This window comes from Octopus bimaculoides, chromosome 7, assembly GCF_001194135.2.
Source record: "Octopus bimaculoides isolate UCB-OBI-ISO-001 chromosome 7, ASM119413v2, whole genome shotgun sequence".
Lineage (NCBI taxonomy): Eukaryota > Metazoa > Mollusca > Cephalopoda > Octopoda > Octopodidae > Octopus > Octopus bimaculoides.
The window spans coordinates 81,182,215-81,208,158 of record NC_068987.1 but is presented as its reverse complement, the minus strand read 5'-3'; the positions used below and the strand labels follow the sequence as shown (position 1 = coordinate 81,208,158).

The 25,944-nt window shown below is 32.5% G+C and overlaps 1 protein-coding gene across 4 annotated transcripts in view; it reads right to left on the bottom strand.

The window, feature by feature from the left end:
- Window positions 1–25,944, bottom strand: part of LOC106872053 (meiotic recombination protein SPO11-like) — an 809,808-nt gene that overhangs the window by 658,194 nt on the left and 125,670 nt on the right. For all 4 annotated transcript variants that reach the window (XR_008264640.1, XR_008264641.1, XM_052969772.1 and 1 more), the window contains exon 9: window positions 13,613–13,712. Coding sequence is in view for 2 of the 4 variants with exons in the window: in XM_052969772.1 (XP_052825732.1) it covers window positions 13,613–13,712 (100 nt within the window). In the remaining 2 variants the exon portion in view is untranslated. The remainder of the gene's footprint in view (window positions 1–13,612; window positions 13,713–25,944) is intronic.

The window sequence follows — 25,944 nt, the reverse complement described above, 5'->3', positions numbered from 1 at the left end:
AATACATATGTGTATATATGTATGTATATATATATATATATATATATATATATATGGGAGAATTTACGAAAAAAACAACAACAGACGAGGACAGGTGATGTAAACAACAAAAGGATGTATTAGTTTAACGCTCGGGAATAGAGAAAGTCTTTAACGTTTCAAGCTATGCTCTTCAACAGAAAGAATATGGAGAAAACAAGGAGAAAAACACGGAGTGTGTGTGTGTGTGTATATATATATATAAAACTAACTTTGATAGGTTTCGGCCAGTATAGGCCCAGGCCATGTCTAACTCAATAGCACCACCTGGTGAAGTCTTTTCATCATATATGGGGCACCATGGCCCACTCTAGCAAAGAGTTATTATTGGTGGAGACATATCTGGGTGTAGGAGGTTGGTTTAGGATTTTTTAAAGAAATTTTTTCCAGTGAACTTTTGAATTTTAAGCGATCCATTTCCGTTTTGATGCATTTTGGTATGGTATTAAAGAGAGCTGGACCGGTAGAGGTAAAGTAGTTGTGATGTAATGTGTCCTGAATTTGATCTTTGTTGGGGGCTGATAGCACAGGGACCAAATCTTGGATGGATTTTAAAATTGATACCAACATCATTTGTGCAATATTGATGGAATATTTTCCACATCACACAAATGATGTAGTGCTCCTGGCAGCGTTGGAGAGAGGAGAGGTTGAGTTTTTTTAGTTGACCCCATCTCATGCCATCTATCTTTCTTGTTATTGACCTCTGGAGTGCTTCCACTTTCAAAATGAGTTGCTTTGTATGGGGAGACCACAGTGGGCAACAGTACTCAAGGTGGAGTTGGGCAAAAGTAGAGTAGAAAAGGATGATGGTGTAGGCATCTCTAGACCAGAAAGTTCTCAGGATCCAGGAGCACACCTTGTGGGCCAAGTTAACCTTGCTGTTTAAGTGGGAACTCCAGCTTAGATTGTTATCAATTACTCCAAAATCTCTGGTAGTGTTGGACGATACTAGGGAGTATGTGCAACTCCTTGTCTTAAAGTCATGTTCTAGCTGCAAGTAAGCAGTGCTCACAATTTCCACTCTTCAGTGGAAACATTAAGCTGCTTGTATTTGAAGAACTAAAGGAAATATCAGCTTTCTTGGAAACCTGATAATTGGTAACAAAAAGTACATCCAACTATAGAAAATCTTTCTCATCAAGTTTCATCTCATTTTTGCAAGTATGAAACAAGGGATGTTAAACTGGTGATGATAATATATGATAGACTCTTAGTCAACATGATTGAAAAATATGCTCCTTATCTCATGATTGCAAAATATGTTCCTTCTCTACACAACCAAAAACCCATATAATATAATAAACCCATATAATATAATAAACCCATATAATATATCTTTTATGTGTTTCAGTCATTATACTGCAGCCATGTTGGGGTACCTCCTTAAAGAATTTTTAGTTGAATGAATCAACCCCAGTAACTATTTTTGTAAAGCCTGGGACTTATTCTATCAGTACTTTTTGTCAAACCACTAAATTATGGGGATATAAACACACCAACACTAGTTATCAAATAGTGGTGGGAGAAAAACATATACACAGTGACACACACAAACATGCACACATACAAAGGGATTCTTTCAGTTTCCATCTACCAAATCCACTCACAAGACTTTGGTCAGTCTGAGGCCATAGAAGACACTTGATGAAGGTGCTACGCAATGGGACTGAACCCAGAAACAAACTTCTTACCACACAGTCATACCTATATATATATATATATATATATATATATATATATTGCATAATTCTTGTGGTTGTTATGCTTTTTAAAATTAATTCATCTGATATGGAAAAGCAGGACCTATATACTGTTCATACTTTCTTAGACTCCAGATAAGAATGGCTTATTTAAATTAAGATGATAAAAACTCAGTTAAAATTTTATGCATGTGTATGTTGTTGTTTGTTCCTTCTCAAGCCATACCTGGCTCATAAGGGCTGGTTTCCCAGTTTCATTGGCGTATAGGTTCCCCACTTGGATGGGACACCGGTCCATCACAGATGAGCTGCAAGATGCAGGAGGAAAGAGTGAGAGAAAGTTGTGGCAAAAGAATCAGCAGAAGTTTGCCATTACTTTCTACTGGAGCCATGTGGAGCTTAGGTGTTTCACTCATAAACACACACACCACCCAGTCTGAGATTCAAACCCACGATCCCTCGACTGTGAGTCTGCTGCTCTAACCACTAGACCATGTGCCTCCATGCATGTGTATAGGTGGAGGAAAATATATGTTAGGAGAAAACGGCATCTGTGTGGGTGTGTGTGTGTGTGTGTGTGAGTGAGAGAGAGAGAGAGAGCGAGAGCGAGAGAGAGCGAGAGCGAGAGAGAGAGAGAGAGAGAGAGCGAGCGAGAGAGAGAGAGAGCGAGCGAGAGAGAGAGAATGAAGGAGTGAAGACTTCATCACAGGCCTTGATAGAAAGACCAAACAAGGTCTTCTGATGAAAGACTTTATTGATGAATAGATAACAGATAATGAAGGGTGCAATTACAAAATACTCTGTTGGCTCCAGTATGTAAGAGAAACACATTTTATTTACTTTAGAAGAGGACATGTATACAGTAATTAGATTTGAACATGGTAATGTTCCACAAAGCATAGAATTTTATTTTCAACACTGTAAGACCAATAAATTATATAAATATAAATGATGTAAATATCTCTGAATATTATAAGCTTAAAAACTCGTTCATAAATATCTATAATTAATACCAGATAAATGAGGGTTGATATATTACTTTCAAACTTGTTTATGTTTCCTTATTTTCCTTATTCTACATTCCTTATTTAGCAATATTTCCAAACCAATTATAAAATATCAGTTGTGCACTAGTAAGATGTTTTCTTGCTTTAGTATAGTGAAAAATAAAATAAAAATTAAACTGGATCTGAATGAAGCATGTAGCCTACAGTAAAAAAGAAAAAAATTCACTTGAGTTGAATTACTAATTTGTCTCGACATTTTCAAAATGCATAGCTGTTTCTTTTTTATTTTTTATGTTGTAATCAATATCACATTATTTCTAAGTCTCTTCAAATTTCACATACTCCCCAAAATTATTTTGTTTCTTAGCCAAGTACATCTAGTGACGAGCCATGCAATCTAATTTTAAATTCAGTAGTATCCATTTCAATGCGAACAAAAAGTTGTTCTAGGTTGCAATTTATAAAAAGAAAATGAAACTACTTTTGAAATTATGATTTTTAAAGAACAAACAATTTAGAAATAGCCTTTTGAAAGTATATAAAAATATAGAAAAATTTATTAAAAGAATGATCTCTAATAACTTTACACAAGCAAACTTCATGAAGAGCTTAGGATTTAAAATAAGTTGTTTCAAAATAAGTTTAACAATAAAACATAAATAGAATTAATTTATAAAATCTATTAAAGTTGAATAAAGTTTCTTCATCTGTTTTTATAGAAAAGAACATACCAGGAAATAATTCCTTCAAACTATAATTGTTAAGATTCTTTACATACTGACATACTGAAGGTATAGAGAGAGCTAAGCAGTGCATTTGTTTTGTCAATATTTTACTTTTACAATTCTTTTATCTATCTCACTACTTCCTCTAGATCATTCTTCTCTAGACATGTATCATTATTGTTAATAATGTATCATGCACAATTTCTCAATATTCAGTTATCAATCCTTTTCAGATTAGTATAATGTAGAAATAAGAGGATTGTTATAGCTAAAAGAATGTATATCTAAGAACATAGAATGTAACCCAACTTGCTTGAAAGGCATGAGAATATGATATCATACAAAAGTTAAAAGTTAATCAAATGCACGATTGTAGATATACTAACATTTGTGAGAATGTGGAATATAAAAAAAAAGCTTTCAAACTGTGAAATAGAATCTTGTTGATGAAGATATTCAAAATAAGGGGCTACTTGTTTTCAACGATAAAGAGAAAAAAGATGCATACAAGAGTTACCATATGAGATTACTCTAATCAACTGGGAAAGAAATCGCCTTATCACAATAGAAATACTAGAATAATTAGATATAGGGACTAGACAAAATGTCCAAGAAAAGACTGATACAGAAAGAGGCAAATGGATTGTAAAAACCTCTCAGTTTTTGAGATGCTGAAGGTTCTAAAATTATCTGATATCATGTTAATCATTCATTTACCTAATTTGGCTGTGTAATCTTGAGTAAAACAGCCTTAGAGGTTACAATAGGCAAAATCTAAGAGTATCAAAGTGATTCTGAAAAAGAAAATGGTTCAAGCCATATAGGAAAGAACTAAGTTAAAAGAACTAATGAAGTTTGCAAGCAGAGTCTCCAGTATTCTGTATGAGACAGCTCCTAGACAGAAGCAGACTCAATCCAAAATATGTTCCACTATTACATTAATTTAGCTTTTGAATTTTTGATTACATTCAGATGAATATCATCCATCTAATTAATACTTCAGTCATATTGCCCTCAAATTGCATAATTGTTTAAATGAGAAAAGTGCACAATGAATAATGCAACCCAAGATACGTTTGTTATTAGACTGAATGATCACAGCTGCAATGTGCTTGATCATGATGCAATAAATATGTGCAATCCTTCATTCCATGATTGTGACATTGTAGAAATTCATTCTCTTTCAAGTTATTTTACAACACTAACCTAAAAACTGTAGAGTAAATATTAAGGAATTTTTTTTTTTTTGACTGAAATAATGCATCTAATAGCTATTTTTTAATTTGGAGCAACTAGCTTAATATCTAGAGTGCAACGAATTGAAAAGTTTAGAGGACAGCTGTTCTCCAAAGTTTCAAATACACACACACAAACATACGCGCGCACGCACGCACGCACACACACACACACACTCTCTCTCTCTCTCTCTCTCTCTCTCTCTCTCTCTCTCTCTCTCTCTCTCTCTCTTTCTCTATCTCTTTCACTGTCTCCTCTCTCCCCATCTCTCTCTCCTCTCTCTCTCTCTCACGTTCCCTCTCTCATTTGCTTGCTCAGAAACTTGGACAGCTAAGTCAGAGAATATGCCATAATTGGTAAGAAATGACTACATTATAAGATATTAAATGTTCTATTCTAACAGAAGAGTCATATTAAGAACAAAGTGAGAATGTTCTTGGGTAATATAATCATCAGACAATACATCCAAGGGAGATGACTGCTCTGGTACAGATAATATAACAGCAATGAATAAGAGTCGATATGGGACAAATGTCCATATGGCAGAGGACAGGGCTTGAAGTAGAGATAGCCTGAAGCATACTTCAGATGATCAGATCATATGTCAGAAATGGAAAATGAAATGCATACAAATAAGATATATGGCTATTCAATACATACAAGTAGGAAAAATCAGACGTTAAACATCAGAATATTTGTTTCTATTTTTATTAATTTTTCAAGCAACATAATGAACAAAATTTGACTTCATTCTAAAGAATTTAGTATAGTGATTATAAATCAGATTTTTATACTGTGTCTTTATGTGGGTTTTTTTTTTTTTAATTCCAAATAAAACCAGTGCTATTTGCCATTTGTTATTGAATGAAACATTTAATTTTAGGCAGGATTGCAACAAATTAAAACTGAGTAAACATATAATGATATATTTCTTATCTTAAGGCAGTGAGCTGGCAGAAATGTTAGCACACCGGGCAAAATACTTAGTAGTATTTCGTCTGTTTTTATGTTCTGAGTTCAAATACCACTGCAGTCGACTTTGCCTTTCATCCTTTCGAAGTAGATAAATTAAGTACCAGTTGCATACTAGGTCGATCTAATCGACTGGTTCCCTCCCCAAAACTTTCGGGCCTTGTGCCTAGAGTATAAAAGAATATATTTCTTGTCTTACTTCTTCTTTGATATGACATGGTATTAATGATTATCTGCTTATATTTGTTTGAGGATTTACTTTCACAATAGACTTCCAAAACTGAGGGGACCTATGATCAGAACTATTTCAGTTTTGACTATCCTAACTTTTTTGGATTGTGTAGGATATATTATCTCATGCACTTTTTGCTTACTTAAGACTTAAGACAATAGGGTATGATATGAGAGAGCTTTACAATTTCTAGCTTCACAGTACAGTGAAGCCTAAAAATTACTTTGAGGATTTTATTTTAGATTTAACCTTGCTGTCACTTAGTAAAGGGAAAACTGAATAAGAACTGACAAGCTTAAAATGCATTTTATTAAAAATATAATAATCAATCAAATAAATTATTCTAATTGCATTCATATTTATAACTATAACATAATGATACAGCTTTAAATATGAAAAATCAAACGCAAATGATGCTTACATTTAGTTATGTTCTTAAATAAGTATGTTAATTCTGTTTTAAGCAAACATGATGTACACCTTCCAGTATAGGAAAGAGATTTGGATGATATTTAATTATAGTAGAAATATGTTTCTTTCCAAATATGGGAATATTTATCTGTAATGAGATATATTGAATAAAATTAATTGCATCACAAACTGCACAAAATTTCTCGCATTGAAGGAGTGTTTTAAATATTGCAATTAATCCTCTTATCTTTTCATTCTTCGTATCTCAATATATTGATCTTTTGATTTCTAAATCCTACTACAAAATAGATGAATTATAACATAAATATCTATATATTGTGCTTTAAATTATAAGCAAAATTTTGTGCATGCTTCATCATTTATTGGAAGCAAATATTTTTACAGCTTTTAGAGAAGTTACCTCAGCAACGAAATGAACTTGTAAAAATAAAATACAAATAAAACAAAGGGTCACATGAAATATGCTAAAGAAATATAAATATACTATCAACAAAATTCCTGTATTAGTACTTTTTAACAAATGCAGAAGTGTTGTGATTAAGAGTTTAAGGAACTTGGAAGCCTGAACTACTGTGTATAAGATATAAATCATATCTTTTACTTGTTTCAGTTACTAGATAGTGGCCATACTGAAGCACCAGCTTGAGGAACTTTTAGTCGAATGAATCGACCCCATGTACTTATTCTATCAGTCTCTTTTTGCTGAACCGCTAAGTTACAGAGATATAAACACACCAACTCTGGTTGTCAAGCAGTGGTGGGAGACAAACACACACACAAACACACACACACACACACACACAGATATATATGACGGGCTTCTTTCAGCTTCTGCCTCATAAGGCTTTAGTCAGCTTGTGCTATAGTAGAAGACACACAGTGGGGCTGAACTCGGAACCATGTGGTTGGGAAGCAAGCTTCTTACTATACAGCTATGTCTGTGTCTATGTATTGTTTATTATCCTTAATTTTACATTTAAAGACCATGTTCTTGAGTCATTTCCATTTTCATTTAAACTATGCTGGATATTAAAATAGATAAAATAGAATTATTTTCTAAGTTTTCTTTTTCCCTCTTACTCTTATCCAGTGTGACTATCACAATGAATATGTCATTGATGTGCCATTTCTAAATAAATTAATTATAGCAGTAAATGTAGTTATATTTCTTCATTCTTATTGATTTTAATGAAGAAAAATTATAGATGGGTAAGGAAAAAGAGCAGTAGAATATGTATTTTTGGCTCTCTTATAAAAATGAATTATTTTTGGAAAATACAATATAAGGAATTGTTTTATTTTTCTCTTTTTACATAACATTTGTTTATTTTCCTCAGTACAAACTAGATATTATATTTGTATGTTCTTATATAGACTGATGCTTAAAACATTAAGTTTTGGACCCATTTTCATTGACTAAGAGAAATAGATTAAAGTACGTAGTTTTAATGCAAGGTAATAAAATATTTTTTATTTAAATTTGATGTATAAATGAATTTTATTCTTGAAAATTGTATTGATAGTCAAACATAGAATCATCCAAACTTAAATATTCATGAAACATTCTCAGCACTTTGTGAAATACAATCTTTATTCTTAATCATTAAGAAATAAGTATTTTAGATGTAGACATTCAAAAACTTAAAGGTATTTTGATGAATCAATAGAAACTCAAGCAAAGAGAGGCATCAGAAGACTATACATATAAACTACAAACAAAAGTCATCTATGTCACTGAAAATCTGATATGCAAGACACAATCATAAATAACAAAAATCAAAATATCAAAATGGCAACATAATCAATCTCCATCTAAAGCCCTTATGATAAAAACCTGTCAAAATGAAAGATTCCAACCAGCTATCTTGTTTGTTTTAACTTTGCTTCTTACCAAACTTTTCGACCTTGCTTTCTCAAGCCAACAAATGACCTTTATGAAGTTGCTTGGTCTGCTGGGCAGAATTTAAACTTGAAACTCTAGGAAACAAAACTAAATGATGTATTCTACAGATTCAACCATCTTAAATCAAAATAAAAATTTAAGAAAAAAAAACTTATACACTGGCATAGGGATATAGATGTAAACTGTGCGTCATGTACAGACTTATACTGTAGATCACAAAACCATGATTTTACTAATTACATTATGTAATGTCTTTTTTCATTAAGAAACGTGAAAGTTAATAGGTGGATTGAATAGACTGATTAATCAGAGATTTATGAAAGGTTAATTGCTTTAAAAAAATAATTTTGACTAGCTCTGTCAATATAATAATAGTTTATTTTGGCATGTAAATTTTTTTATTAAAATAATAATGATACCTTTCCCAAAGATTACATAACTAATTGCATATTAGCATGAATTTTCAAGTGTGTAAAATTTGTCTCAATGATATTAAATGATATTAAAGTGACTAGATAAAATGTTCAGATCTGTCCAATGTAGTATATATCTATGTGTGTACTTTTGCTACACTGTTTATAACATATAACAAGTTTTTTTTTTCTTTTGTATAATCTTCTTTGATATAATTTGTGTTTTACATTATCTTATAAAATAGCTGAATAAACTATTATCACTAATTTATTTGAATTTCAGAATTGACTCTTATTTTTTTCTTATTAATGACCACCAGTATGGTTTCCATAAAAATGAATCCACTGGTGACCTGCTTTCCTCCATCACACCCTCTAGACTCTAACTTTGGAGAAATTTGGATGAAATCAACGTTGCTAAATTCAAAATCAACCAAGCTTTTGATCTTCTTTGGCATGCAAATCTTCTACTGAAACTATTCACACATAGACTCCGCCTGTCTCATCTATTGATTCACTAGCTTCCTATCAGATCACATTATCATTGTGTGTTGATGGAGCACTTTTCCCCCTTGTTCTATCGACTCCAGCACACCCTAGGGTTCAGTTCTGTTCCAACTTTTTTTTTTTTTTCTATACATCAATAACTTACCTGCTGCCACATCCAGCATTGCTTACTCTTATGCAGATAACACTATCCTTCATTCATCCCTAACATTCCCCAAGTATGTATCATTTACTCACAAGCTAAACACCACATGCCAAGCCCAAACTGATACCATGAGCAGAGACCTTGAATGCATGATTAGCATATCCCTCCAATGGGAATATGCTAATCTTGTTTCTTTCAAAAACAAGAAAAAACAAACACTACTCATATTCATTAAAGATCATTGCACCACACCCTATCATGAGCAATTTTGAATGATGCTTGAAAAATATATAGACTGTCTGTATCCATGATTTTAGTACTTTTCCACATGCAGAAAGTCTACACAAAATTCAGATAGATATTGTAATACTTACAAATGATGTAGGATTTCAAGAAGCCATGGAAGATGATGTTGCTAAGTTGCTAGTGTTCCATAGAGGAGAAAGTTTATCTAATGATGAGCTGATTTTGTTAGAATAAGAGCAACCAGAATATACTGTGGAGAATATGGAAATTCCACTAACTCCACTTAAATTGAGCACAGAGAATATCTACTAGTTTTTGCTGATAACTCTAAATGTAAATATAATATAAACGTTATAAGAGGAGTTTATAAGGAACTCAGTTTCTACACTGACCTCTGTAAAGAGACAATGTGCCATAAACATCAATTTTGTTGTTTTACACTTCTCAAGTAGATGTTGATGATTATGAACTATATGATGGAAGATAGTGTCCCTTCATCCTCCCAGTAACTCTCATTCTAGCAATTCCATCCCTCACACAATAGTCAACATCTTTTGCAGTGAGAACAATATTACAATTCTTATTCATTCCCCTACATATTTCTCTTCAAATCTTCTTATATATACATATTATATTTGGATTTTTGTTTTTATTGTTTTCTTGAAAAATAACCATTGAGAAACATTATCACTTTATAACATGAAAATCAATGGGAAAATTAATTTCGCTTTACGGCAGTTTTGCAGGAATATATTACTCCCATAATGCAGGGTATTCCTATGTATATTAAATTCATTATATTTTTGTTTTTAACATTGCATTTGTGTCTATTAATTGTATTTTATCATCTACTCAGATTTATGATTTATTAAAATTTCCAGAATGAAAACAATATAGGGTAGGATCACAAGGTGAAACTTTATTTCAATACAATACAACCATTTAGGCTAATGCAATATTCAAAATAGCTATTTTAGCTTTTCACATGGAACTGGAAAATGACCTTAGAAGAGAATGGAATTTTGAAATTATGTTAGATATTCTAAGTGATTTTATGATGCACTTTCTTGGTATGTGCTGCTTTATAATATTATCAAACTGGTTCTCCGGTTAATATGATAAAATTTTGTTTCTCTTACAGCTTTCTTTAATTGCAAACAGTAAAGGCAAATATTAAAAATAAGCGAGTATGCTACACTTATATGCTGCACTTACAACTCTACATTTATATCTTTCTTATTATGTTCCCTCTGATCTAAGTATCTTCCTGAAGAATATATAAATCACAAGAGACAATTCTTTATTTAGTCAGGTATCTTCCACATTTAAAGTACTATGTTTAGATAAACAATTTAAGAGGTTACACAATTCGTACAGGCATACATATATATGCATATAAATTTACACATACACACATGCATACATACATACATATATATAGTTTATAATAACCATATTAGGATATTATGCAAAACCCTTCATGAAAACATGCTACAACAATAAAGTAGTTCAGTTAAAATTGCAACTGTAAAACAAGAACAAAAGAACAAGGACTCAATCATTATCAAACCACTTGGATTTATCAACAAAACTTGCATATTTTTACTATAGAATAGAAAGCAGAAAATATTTCCTTGAAAAAACCAAAATAGTTTATCTAGTATATGGATATGTCACAGATGATAAATAGCTTACAGGTCATATAAAATGATAATAATAATGAGCTAAATCAATAACATAGTATCTCTTGTCTTTATAATTATTTATATTCATTGATTTAAAGTCATGAATATCAAATATATTCATGCATTTCATTTATACTTTGTATAATGTTAAAACCATGAAATTGCTGATGACAACTTGTAAAACTATCAACTTATAAATGCATTTTCAGAAAATATAAGAAAACAAAATCAAGACAGGTTTCCAGCACAAACAATAGGCATATGTTTATCAAATACTTCTGTCAGCAGATATGCAAGGAAAATCAGTGTAATGAAACAAAATAAGCATAATATTCATACACTTTTCTTCATTAACAGTTTGCAAATGCTGTCAATAAATGCTTGTGCAACATCTAGGAATTATTGTGTACCAAATAAGTAAGCTTTTTTGCTGTAACAAAAATACTGCAATTAGATGAAATTCTTTAAAAGTTCATCTTATTGTAATGCTTCTGTTAGATACTGTCGTAGCTAAATATTTTTCTAGTGGGAGTCTAATCTTTTCTCCAGCCTTAAAATAAGAATAATGGACTGATGAAATGAGCCATGAAAATATTAAAACAAAATTTTCCTCTGCATTTCTTCTGGCACCAAACTGTTAATAAAACAATTCTTGGCAATTATTTGGACCTAAGTTAATGATGCAATAAATTTAATTTTAGGATAAATTATATAAATCCATGAAGGAGCTAGTAAAAAAACAAAGAAAACCTTCAAACAGTTAAAGCTACAGATCTCAACAGAATCCCATGTAATATAAAGTTGTTTATGTAGAAAAGATTAAAATGTGACAGAAGCATGAACATTTTTTTTACTACATTTTGCCATCAGGATTAACAGAATAATAGAGAGCTTGATACTGGTGAATATAAGCAAAGTGGATGAAGAAAATGTAGCAATGTATATTTACAAGTTGCAGCAATGTATAGATAACAAGAAGTTAACCAAACTAACAAATCACTCTGTTGTATATGTTTTATCTGATAATCAAGGCAAATAAGGATATTCTAAGAATTTTTACAAGAAAGCAGTAATAATATCTACAAACATGGAAAAGAGTACTTTTGAATACTTTTCTGCATCATTCAATCATTCAAAAAGGATTATGGAAAATGACTAAAAGTTTTGAATCCTTAGCTACGAAAGAAGACTAAAATAAGGAAACATCAAAAATTGATTTGAATCTCACAACATCACTGAAATGATAGGTTTTTAAAACTGTAAAACAATGATTGAGCTGTAAAACAAGAAAATTCAAATGCATATCTTATTGTTTTACACTGGTGTCAAATTAGGTTGCATGGTTCTTAGTTCCCACTGCACAAAATTTTTTTATTGTCATTTATACCTGTTTCGCCATAATGACATGTAGTGGATGGCTCTTAAGAATTTTAATACATGTTGTGGCCTTCATCATCTAACAGACACAGCAACAGAGAAGACCTTCAAACATTTTTATTGTATATGTCCTGTTTTTTTCAGGGACATGGTATAAGCACAACACTCTTTCTATTGCCCACCATAATAAAGAATAGATTAAGTGCATTTTATTTTGACACAAGCACTAGAAAAGTTGAATACTAAGACTCAAGAATCTACTCTGTTTCTACTCAGAGTTACTGCTTTCTTACATGAGAAACCTTCAAGCAATGTTAAAAAGTTCCTAAAATTTTGAAACCATCTAAAATTCCAGATCAATGTGGCAGTATGAGTAGACAAAGAGCAATACTTTTAAATACACTAATCTATACAACTAATCCATCTTGTTCTTGAGTATTATCAGAAAACAGTGAAATATTGGTGAATGAAATAAAAAAACATTATTCAATATTTTAGTGATATTATTCATATAAGAGCTATTATTAAGATTGTTTAACAAAGTCATTTATGTGCTTTACCATACATTCAAATAATTTAGAATATATTCAATTAAAATATAAAAAAGATTTCACTACTAAAGAAATGAATATTAATAACAAATGAAATGACATAACACTGCAGTAATACTTAAATTGTATTGAAACATAATATATTAGCTCAGATCTTTAGTATTTCCATTATTATATTCATTAAGATCATATTGAAACATTTCAAAATAATAACATTCCATATACAACTTTAAAAAATATAATATTACATTAATATGAAATACAAATGTAGTTTTTAAAGCAACAAAGATATACATTATTAAAATTTTAAAATTCTTCCATATTAGATTTGTTTTATTTGAAAAATTATATCATTTAACCTGAAAAAGAAAATTCAGTTTCAAAATCTTTTACGTACATTAGACTAATCTTTAAACTAGAAACAAAAAAGTAAACTTACCATGAGCATCAGCATCCATTAAGCCAAATACAGGAATGCGGAGTTCATTCCATAAAGTTTTCAAAAGCAAACGTGTATTAATATCTGGAAATCCTTTACCCTTTAAAATAAATATGATTGAACACATTTTTATTGTATGTATATGAAAGACAATATGTGTATGCACTTGTGTGTGTGTGTGTGTATGTGTGTGTACGTGCATGTGTGCGTGTGTGTATATAGGTATGTATGTTATATATATTTTACTATTTCATTTAGGCATAGCAATACTAATAACTAGTTAGAAATCAATATACATATATGTTTCACAACAAAGTACCATATATGTTTATATGACATAAACATTTGGTGGAGGAGATCAAATATATATAGGGAACGAATGTGGTGAATGGTAAACAGGGTGGATATGACCAATAATAGTGTGGGACAATAAGAATGAGAGATGAATACTGATCAAGAGCAGTATTGACATGAGGGACAGGTGACTGGAAGTACAATAATGGTGATATGGCATGGTATATTGTAACAGGTATTGCTTTCATTTCTTAGAGCAGCAGAATCACACAGAAATAAGAGGGTGATGACAAGATGGGTGATAACAGGATGGGTAATAGGTGCTGAGGAGTGTGGTTAGAGATTGTGAGTTGTGGGGAGTAAGAGATACATAGTGACAAAGGTGGTGGGGGATTGTCAATAGTAATAAGGAAAAATAGATGTTAGTAGGAAATGGCTCAGAGGAGAGACACAGTTGATAGGATCAGTGGGGAGGGGATTCAATTATGTGCATATTCATTACACTTTGAGAAACTAAACCACAATGTACAAGCATAGTTGGACAACTCTTCTCCAGTAGTACATATCACTAAGCATCTCAGTCCCTTGTCAGCTCTACCAGTTGTTTCAGTATTCTTAGATCAGCCTTCACCACCTCAATTCATATCTTCCTTGGTTTTCCTTTTCTATAAGATTGATCAACAGGGAGTGACCAGCATTTCTTGAGGTAACTATTTTTGTCCATATGCATGACATTCATAAACCAAAGCAGTTTTTTCTCTTGCGCACTGTTTGATTCCTCTGGAGCTCAGTTTTTCTCTTAACACATTTGTACTTGACCAATCATGCATATAGACAGTGCACATCCACTGGAGCATACTTGCAACATTTCTTTCAAGTGCTCACGGATCTTCCACATTCAGGACCATCTCACTACCATTTAGCATTGCAGTTTGTATACAAGCACCATGCAGTTTGCCTTTCACTCTGATAGAGAAACATTTTGTTACCAACAAAATGATTAGATCCCTGAACTTCTCCATTCTGTTCTTTACCTAACTTCGATACTTTCAGAATATCCTCAACCACTGTTGATTAGGTCACCTAAATAACAAAAGATATCTACAACTTCTAACAGATTCTCCCAGGTATCTGAGGACATCCATTTACCATGCACTATTACTCCAGTGCATCAACTATATATATCTACTACATATGTAGGAAATTCTGTCTGAGGGTGCGTTTGTGGAGTTGTTAGCTAACTTCTCCTACATTGTTTTGTCGATTTTGATGAAACTTGACACATGAGTACAACTCATGTCTGGAAACCTTATGGCATACTCAGATTGTTGAAAAATCGATAACAGGGTTCCTGGAAAGGATCCTTATATATATCTAATATATTTCATTTTAACAGCCAAGGGAAATAACCCATTCATTTTCCTAAATCATTTGGTATAAATCAAATTGAGTATGCTTATTTCTTAGAATTTGAACTATTAGATTTATTTTTGCAATTTATCCAGTATAACCCTTAAACAAGTAAATAGTACTTTCCTAAACAATAGATCCACTTATTTTGGTTAGTGACTCATTCACGAATATACCAGCACTAGCGCTGCTGAGTGAAATATTCTCTGGGAACCTACAAAAGCCCTTTTCAGAGTTTTTTACTTTGAATTGTTATTATCTCATATCTGATTAGCCTATTATTACGTAACATGCTTCATGATTTTAGCATACATACCTTATTAGAATTTCCTCTTAAATTCTATATACTCAGGGAATGCATAAAAGATCCTTTTGGGGATACTTTATTTGAGTTCTTACTATTGGGTAAATAAGTTCATATTATTACATAACTGACTTCACAATTTGGGTATTCATAACTTATTGGGAATTCCTAAAAATAAGATCCTGTATAAGACAATTTGGTATTCTCTGTAAATGCACAAAAACCGTTTTAAGGGCTACATACTTTGTATTGTTGTTATTGGATTAGGAAAACAATTGCAAGAACAGAACCAAGGGATAAGCCCCGCTTTCCTGGGAATTACCAGGTACATCAGCTAGGATATATATATATATATATATATATATATATATATATGTGTATGTATGTATGTATATATACATATCTCAGTGACGACTCCGGCACTCAGGCTGTTCAGGCTTAGCCCGAGTATAAATCAGCAAGCTGATTTAATTTCTGCCAACACTGGCTTCAAGTATGTAATTACAGCCAATAACTCAGACTCCTTTTATTGACCCCTGTCGCAATTCATTTATTTTCGTTCAGTGTCTGTTGGTCCTCTTACAAGTGCCCTGTGTCAAAAAATATTATTCGTAGCACACGTTCTCTCGACATCGTTCACGCACGCCTGATTCGGGTTATAGCCTGAGTTGTTATCTATAATTATAAAAATTAAAAGTAATTCAACTTCAATGCTTTTTTGATACAATAAACTTCTATAAAGATTAGGATTTAAATTCCAGTTTATGAAAAGTTTCCGTTCCACAATATTCTTAACTAACTTGCACTCAGTCACTTATGACAAGTGTTCCTGCTGATCCAATCAACAGAACAGCCTGCTCATGAAATTGCTGTCCAAGTGGCTGAGCATATGTTTGAACATATATGAATGTCTGTAAACGCAAACATTTCATTTAGTATTCTTGTATACACATGTGTATATATTCTTATATACCTGCTCTTTGAAATGATGATAACTTACCATCTTCCAACTATATTACTTTATTATTCTCTAATATCTTTATGTGGTAGATATGCAACCATATATCACAATACCTGTTGGACAAGATAGCTTCTTGTGAAGCATGCTACACTAACTTGTTTGCCATCTTATTTTCTCATTGTTTTTCACTTTATATAGAAGCAAGATTATAATGTATTTGTCATAATTCTGTGTTAAGACTATTCACTAAAAACATGTGCTGCATAATAGTACAGTTATATAAGATTTATGAAAACAGACGTAGGAGTGGACATATTTAGATATCACTGCAACTGGTTTCCTGTTATAGTTTAGAATATATTTTCTTTCAGTAATGGATGCTATAGTGTACATGATTATGCTTCCAGACATATAAATTTCAAATGTTAAAGGAGTAAATTTTATAGAGCTCTAACATAATTGGCAAGTTGTCACATATACACATTACATCTTAATGTGACTGTGTGAGTGTGTATGGATATATATATATATATATATATATATATATACACACACACATATACAGACAAGAGATAAAAACTGATATTTGCATGGATTTGGTTGGCATTAGGGAGGGCATCCAGCCATAGAAACCATGCCAAATCAGACTGGTGTCTGCCACAGCCTTTCAGCTTGCTAGCCCTGATTAAACCATCCAACCCATGCCAGCATGGACAACGGACATTAAATGATGATGATGATGATAGTATGCATATATATATATATATATATAAAAAGAGGAATTATTTCTCTCTCTCTCTCTCTCTCTCTCTCTCTCTCTCTCTCTCTCTCTCTCTCTCCTTGTCCATATGCATGTATATATATATAAACATGATTTATGTGCCTATACACACACACAAAATCACAGATACAAATACATACAAATTTTGAGTATATAATCGTGAAAAAAGTACCCATCACATGTAGATTATATTTCTTCATTTATTTGAAAGTGATTGTTCATTACATTGCTACTCAGAGTTTTTCATATGCAATCCTTCTTATAATATTTTGTCGTCCTGCACTTATATACTAATAACTACTTTTAGTGACATTGTATGATGCTAAGTGTAGAGGGTGTTGATATTAAAAGTTAATATATGCATATATGCAGGGGAAAGTAAATGATGAGAAATTTGTGATGGTCAATTTGAGAAACACATGTGTAGAATATAACATTGTTTCGAGTGGTCAAAAAATTCCTTAATAATTACCTCCACCTTAGCGAAAGCAGAGGTATTGTCTTCAGTAGCATTTGTTTGTCCATAGACAAGATATCTCAAGAACTGCTGGATGGATTCAAATGAAACTTTCAGGGATGTTCGGCCATGTGACTGGCACGAACTGATTAGATTTTGGGATTGATCCAGTACCGGACAAGGATTCAGGATTAGTTTTCCTGTTTTCTTACTTAATTGTTTTGAGAGTGGTTGGATTCACTTTTAGTATTCTCGTTTGTGATAGTAGCTGAGTTTATTTCCGATATTCTCATTTTTAAAAATCACACCTGCCTAATCATTGAGAGGACATTGGTGTTGCCTTGGCAGAGGTTTACACTCACTGGGTGCTCTTGCTGGTATTATTTTATAGGCAGTGTGCTTTTGTTATCTACAAGATTGTAGCAAGATGAGGTATGTTCCTGCTTATGAGTATGATGATTATTATATGATATGGCATTTTTCTTGTTGAAAGCTTCCTAAGTAAATTCTGAGAATTAATGAGTGGTTATATTATGTTTGTCACCAAATAATGTAAATAATATTAGTCATGGACTAATATTACTTTTACTTCACTGCATAATTATTTCTAGTTAGCATTTTTTTATGCTCTCTGTTTTCTATATATTATCACTAACTATTGCTTTCCAGGTGAATGGCATCTCTAAGTTATTTATTATCTAAACAATTCTATTTTCCTATGCTAGCCAATGTACATCTTGTACAGTTATTTATTCAGTGATTTTTTTTCCATCAATATTTCGGTAAACATATTGAAGACTATGTTTTGCTTATGAGGTCATAATGTAAATCTGAATCATTTCTGGAGTTATCTCCTGAATTTTCCAAATATATAAATTGTATTAGTTTTCGAGTAATTTATTTTTTCTTTGTTACATAATATTTTTTAGCTTACTTTTTAATGTCTTCTACTTTATTAATATTGTAACACTAGCTTAACTGAGCTTTAGAATATCCTTTCTGAAGATATACTTAGCAGTGTGGCAGATAACTATTTAGTAATGTGCAACTGTTCATTATCCCAGTTCAGTTTGTTCCGACCTTTAGCAATATGGCCATACACAAATTATACTTCTCATTTTCTGAATTGCTGTGAAATTCTTTTTTTCAAATTTATTGGATATGTTTGTATGCTTGCTTTTTTCTGACATGTTCTGTCTCATGTTATTTGTATCCTTATTATGACTTTTGTATTGTATATACCTAAGAAGAATCTATAAGTAGAGCGCAATCATTTTTCTTTTACCTATTTTAATACTATTTGTCATAAAATATCTTGCTATTAATTGCTGATACACTGTAAGTTGTTTCCAACAGTCTATGTAGCTGGCTTCTGCTTTTTTTTATGTATATAAATACAGTATCTATTACTATATGGATGAAGCCATCAATATTTTATTTCATCCACTTTTAGAATTACATCTAGTTTCTAAATTATTACTTTGAAGTTGTATCTTACTGATAGCAAAAACAAGTTGACATAATCCTTTTACTTTTTAGTAATCAGCTTCCTATAGTCACTCAGTTTTTGGAAGCACTTTTTTACATATGTTTTAATCAATTTTGAACACCTGTATCTAGTTCATCTGAATTATTCCCATATGCATGAATTCATTCCTTCCTAAGTTATTATATACTGTCAGACTCATTTTATTGCAAATGTTTAGTGAAATGGTTAGTTAGCCTTATCAAAACAGATTTTGCAGATGATGAAAGAACCCTCTAGATATGTAGAAAATAAAATGTTTAATTTTAATTCTCATCTGATGCTTAAAACTGTACATGAATCAACTCTAACCTTGATAATATGAGGGGGTAAAAGGGAGCTGTGATCCTGCTAACAGAAGGAAGAGAAAGAAAGGAGATGAATAAACAGGTGTAAGCATAGCTGGGTAGTTGTAATTTCACATCCACATAGTTTTGGGATTGATCCAAGAATATAGCACAGTAGAAAGTGTCTTCTGCCATAATCTCAATTTATCCAGTATCTTCTGAGGAAGATTTAGTTGACAGAAACTTTGTGTGTGTGTGTGTGTGTGTGTGTGTGTGTGTGTGCATGTATGTGTATATGTGTATACATGTGTGCATGTGCATGCACACATGTGCACATGTGTATGTGTGCATGCATGTACATGTGTGCATGCATATTTTCTCCAGGTGCATACTGACCAAAAGATATGAGAACAAGCAAGAAAACTAAGAACACTTGTGCTTCAAGAATGAATTCCAGATTAATATGCCAAGTTCCTTGACATTCATGCTATCAAAAAATCTTTGGACCAGCAGAAGCCAGTAATCAACGATGCTACTGTTTGTAATATGTGATTTAAAATAAATAAATGTAAACGTAAATGATAAAACATTGACTCTGGGGCATTTATTAATATCAACACCTTGCCCACCAGAGTTTTAAAAATTATCATTTGGAAAGAAGGAAAGAGTTGGAAACTCTTCTTTCTGCACACCTGAATTGCCATTCTAATTAACATCAATCATATTTAGGAAATGAAATATTTTGAATTTAGAAATTGTAGTTTATATGGGACAAGAGCATGACAGAATAATCTCTCATGGCAACCATTGATTTTGTCAGTTGTTAGGGTATAATGCTTTGGTATTATAACCCTTATGCATCTCCATTAAGGTAGATTAGCTTTCACAAACTTCCCCCTGTCTCCATGAATGAAAAAAACTGATCAATGTTGTGTTTGACCTTGTATTAAACTGGTAAAACAGTTCAGTGACTGAAATCAGTAAAAGATTAAAAGAATGAAATACAAAAAGAATAAAATACAGCCTGGTTGAATGAGAATATTTTCAGTCTTTGTAATGAGAAGAATTAACTTTTTGTGTTTTAAAAAATTAACAGCATGTTTTTTTTTTCCTTCAATATTGGACAAAATATAAATTTGAGAAATCATTTTTTTATTGTTAAATTTGTAAAATTAAACATTCAGTGAATTAAAAGCAACATCTAGTGAATATTAGCACATGTGAGTCAGACAAGTGTGATTAATAAATTTATTTTACAACCACATGTTTCTGGGTTCAGTTCCACTCGGTGGTACCAAAGGGAAAATGTTTACTACTGTTGCCACCCAGGTCAACCAGTACTTTGTGACTCAAATTGGTAGAAACTGTACAAAGCATATCATGCATGTGTGTGTGTGGGGGGGGGGGGGGGTGAACATGAAAATATGTATTCATGGATATGTTTTGTGTGTGTGTGTGTGTGTGTACATCTATGAGGATGTTTAAACCCTGTGATTAATAGTCAGTATCCTACAATGTCATTTTGCAATGAACTGTCCAGTAGCTTTGTGCTTTTCAACACATAATCATTATTTTAGTATCCAATGTGCCATGCTCCTTGGATTGGATAGAATTTTGTTGAGGTAGATTTCCTACAACCAGATGCTCTTCCTCTGTCTAATCCTCACCTGTTTCCAAGTAAAGTAATATTCCCCATGACCAAACACTTTTTCACAGAAGATTGTGTAACAGTGACATTTGTTTACAACTATCACATGGAGTCAAGGCAAGGAGTTAGTAATACACACAAACATGTATGAGTGCACACATGCACACACACACACACATGTAGCACATATACATACATAAATATATATGTATATATAGGTGCAGGTGTGGTTGTGTGGTAAGAAGCTTACTTCCCATCAACATGGTTCCAGGTTCAGTCCCACTGTGCGGCAGCTTAGGCAAGTGTCTTCTACTATAGCAAAACATTGTGAGTGGATTTAGTAGATGGAAACTGAAAGAAGCTCATCATATATATCATCATCATCATCATTTAACATCCACTTTCCATGCTGTCACGGGTTGGTTAGTTTGACTGAAAACTGGTAAGCCAGGGGGCTGCACCAGGTTCTGATTTGATTTGACAAGATTTCTACAGTTGGATGCCCTTCCTAATGCCAACCATTCCAGGAGTGCAGTGGGTGTTTTTTATGTGCCACCAGCACAGGTGCTATTGATCTGACACCGGCGTCAGCCATGACTATGGTCTCACTTGGCTTGACAGCTCTACACAAGCAGGGTGCATTGTCAAATGTCTTGGTCACTTGTCACTGCCTCCAAATGGTATAATGCTTGAACGGTGCTTTTTACTGGCTGCCATTGGGAGCTCCTCTGTGCTGATGGCCTTGTTCTTATAGCTGAGTTACTACCAGAACTAGTGAAGAAATTTCAGGTATGGAAGCAAGGTCTGGAATCAAAGGGACTTAGAGTTAATTTAGCAAAGACCAAAGTATTGATAAGTAGGAAAACAGACAAATCACAGATCCTTTCAGGGAGATAGCTCTGCTTGATGTGTAGGAAAGGTTTTGGAAGAAACTCCATACGGTGTACCCAGTGCAAGCTATAGACAAATAAGAGGTGCAGCAGTATCACTGGGTGGCTAACAGAGAAAGCAGTCTTTACATGTGGCAGATGTGCAGCAATGTATAAAAAATAGACTCCTTCACATGCCAGCAGGGATCCCCAGAAGTAGTAGACCGCTTCTATTACTTAGGTGGCGTTTATTCTGAAAGCATAGCTGCTAGAATAATAGGCTGGGTGAAGTTCAGAGCGCTACTACCTCTGTTAGTAATGAAAGGCCTCTCCCTCAGAGTAAAAGGCAAATTGTATGATGCCTGTGCATGAACAACTATGCTACATGGCAGTGAGATATGAGTTGTGACTACTGAGGATGTGTGAAGACTTGCAAGAAATAAAGCCAACATGTTTCACTTGATAAGTAATGTCAGTGTGTATATACGACAGAATGTGATTTAAGAGAAAAACTAGATATACATAGCACTAGATGTAGTGTGCAACAGAGATGATTATGCTAGTATGGCCATGTAATGTGTATGAATGAAAACAGTTGCATCAAGAGGTGTCAATCTCTAACTGTAGAGGGAACATGTGGAAATGGTAGACCCAGGAAGATGTAGGACAGAGTGGTGAGAAAGGATCTACAGACGTTGGGACTTACAGAGGGGATGACGGAGAACTGAGGCTCCTGGCAGTTTGCTATGCTTGAAAAGTCATGTCAAGTTAAGTAAAAGTGTGGTTGCTCTTGCATACAGGCTTATTCCATGTAATCTTCTCCAGCAGAGCATCCCTTATCTTCTGGGCTTGTAGGTGTTGGTGCCACATAGAAAGCACCCATGCCAGTGCTGCATAAAAGCACCCAATACAGTCCATAAAGTGATTGGTGTTAGAAAGGGCATCCAGCCAGAGAAACCATGCCAAAACAGACATGGAGTCTAAACACCTCTTCAGTTGGTCAGCTCCTATCAAACCGGCCAACCCATGCCAGCATGGAAAACGAACGTTAAATGATGATGATGATGATACATACATACATACACACACACACACACACACACACACACACACACACACATATATAAATACACACACACATATATATATATATATACACACAGACACATATATATATTATATATGTATATACATATATATATATATACATACACACACACACACACACACACACACACACACACACACACATATATATATATATACACATATAGAAGCATTAGTTAGAGAACAAACATTAAATTTGGGTCAACAACTTTACATACACCACCACCCCTCAAATATTTAATCATATATAAATAACACTATTGTCTACAAACACATAAAAAATAATACATATACATAAAATCACAGAAGGTAAAAATATATATTCTAATAAAATACAAATAGATAATGGCTTATCAAAAGTAAAATGTAACGACTAAAAATTCAAAACTACCAAAAAGCCTAATGGACAAATATAAAATAAATAAAGAAATAAAGATGAAAATAAAACTAAAATAAAATAAAATAGTCCACTGACTAAAAAGATTTTATCAGATGATTAAAATATTTTTCAAAGATTAAAAAGAAATTTTTTTTTTTAATATTTGAAAAAGTCTTTTACTTCCCTCACACAAGTACGTCCAAAGTTCATAAGTAAGTAGACTTTCACAGGTCAAATTTACATACATCTTGAAAAAAGTCTTTCACTCTCCTCACACAAGTACATCCAAAGTTCATAATAAACAGATATCACATGTATGTCAAATTCAGCATTCACATATATCTATGGCCATTTCAGGAGCTCACCACTGCAGTTCATTTAGACTAAAGTGCATCACGGCGATGACCCCCCTCATCAGAATAAACATGAAACATGCAGAGATCAAAACTTTTTTTATGAAAATGATTCTTACCCACAAGGGGCACACACAGAAAGGACAATACAATACAAGTGGGGGCATATAGTAATTAAAATAATAAAATTATGATAAACATGAATGAAAAATGAAACAATATATGGAAACAAGCTACCTACCCCACCTCACTAGTATCATTTACTTCCTTCTAGATCCAGTTCATGTTGATTCCATAATGTTTATCCAATTCCTTATTATCAATATCATTTGGCATATCTTTTATATCGCAAATCATATTTTTGTATCTAACACCCTCCTTACATATTTTAACCTCTCTCATCCGACATTCCAGCACTGATACACTTGCAAACATTTTTTCCTTTTTATCTCCTTTCATACTAACAAATCTTACACCTCTCCATTGTGACAATTTCTCCACCAGTTTATTATCCACATATTCTGATCAGGGATATGGAGCTTCATCAGAGTGAAGAAAAATACATAAAGGAAAAAGAAAGAAAAGAAGAAGAGCCTCGAGAAGATGAACGCTTAATATATTTAAATCATACCATTTTACTTATGTGTCACTTTGGGATGTATTACCAAATATGTTGAATATTATTTTCAGAATTTTCAGTAGCAATACCATATAACATTGGAAGCAGAAACAGATGTTAGATGGGATACAGTCTATTTGTGTTTAAAAACAAACTTGTTTGTTTACATATGATATAATTGATGATCAATATTTCTCCATTTTCTGTTTACTTTGATTTCTGATAAACTCGTGTTTATCTTTGTCATTACCTGTAACCTGTGAGCATAATATGCTTGTAGGGTTAACATAGGTAATTATACTGGTAATATAACGGATATTTTTATCCTTTAGATGGTTATTCCAACCTCTAACTCAACTAACCTTATATACATATATATATATATATATATATATATATGTATATATAAGCAAAACATTCAAACACTGAGATTTGAAATCAGATGTCACTACTGTTCATATCATGTGTATGAATTTTTAAATTGATGATATCCCCAGCAGTGACACAGGTGTATTGCAGACACAATATCATTATATATAAATTTGCACAAACCATAATGATGCTTAACAAGCATCTACCTGCTAGAAATAAGAGCTAAAGTCTTAAATTTATCCACCCTTCCACAGCAAGATAACAGTGAAAAACAATATGCAAGAAAAACAGAACGAATTAAAACATTTAACAGCACAAAATAAAAATATTATGCAATTAGGGATATCCACAAACCAGGTTTCGGCTTTTGGGTATTTAAACCCTGAGCCTCATCAGTGTGGCCTACTGAGTAATAATTCATAACCGTCACATTAAACTCTGACAGTGCAACTGGTTTTATATATATATAAGTTCAAATAAAGGGTACATACCTCATTAAGGGATGCTAAAATCCAATGAAAGTACTGGTTAGTTACCAATACAAAGAATGTTGAACATTGCAATTAATATTCAACTGTAAGGTAACTATATAAACCGTGGTTTATTCATATTTATTTATTTAAATAGGATAAGAAATAGAGAGAGAATTAATAAATTATTATTCAATAATAAAAAAATAATTGACAACATCTCTAACAGCTGTTTCAATTCTAGACCTTCACCCTGCTAAAAATGTCCAGCCCTTGTGCCTGTAGTAGAAAGGATTTTTATTTTTTTAGTAGTTTCCTGTGAATTAAAAATTATTTGAAAGTCGATTCTTGTCAGAGGTAGTTTAAGATATACAAAATGCTGAGTTGAGTATATGGATGCAAACCATCGGTTTGCAGCTGTATACTTGACATGCAAGAACTGAACACCTATTTTGTATATCTTAAACTACCTCTGACGAGATTCGACTTTCATATA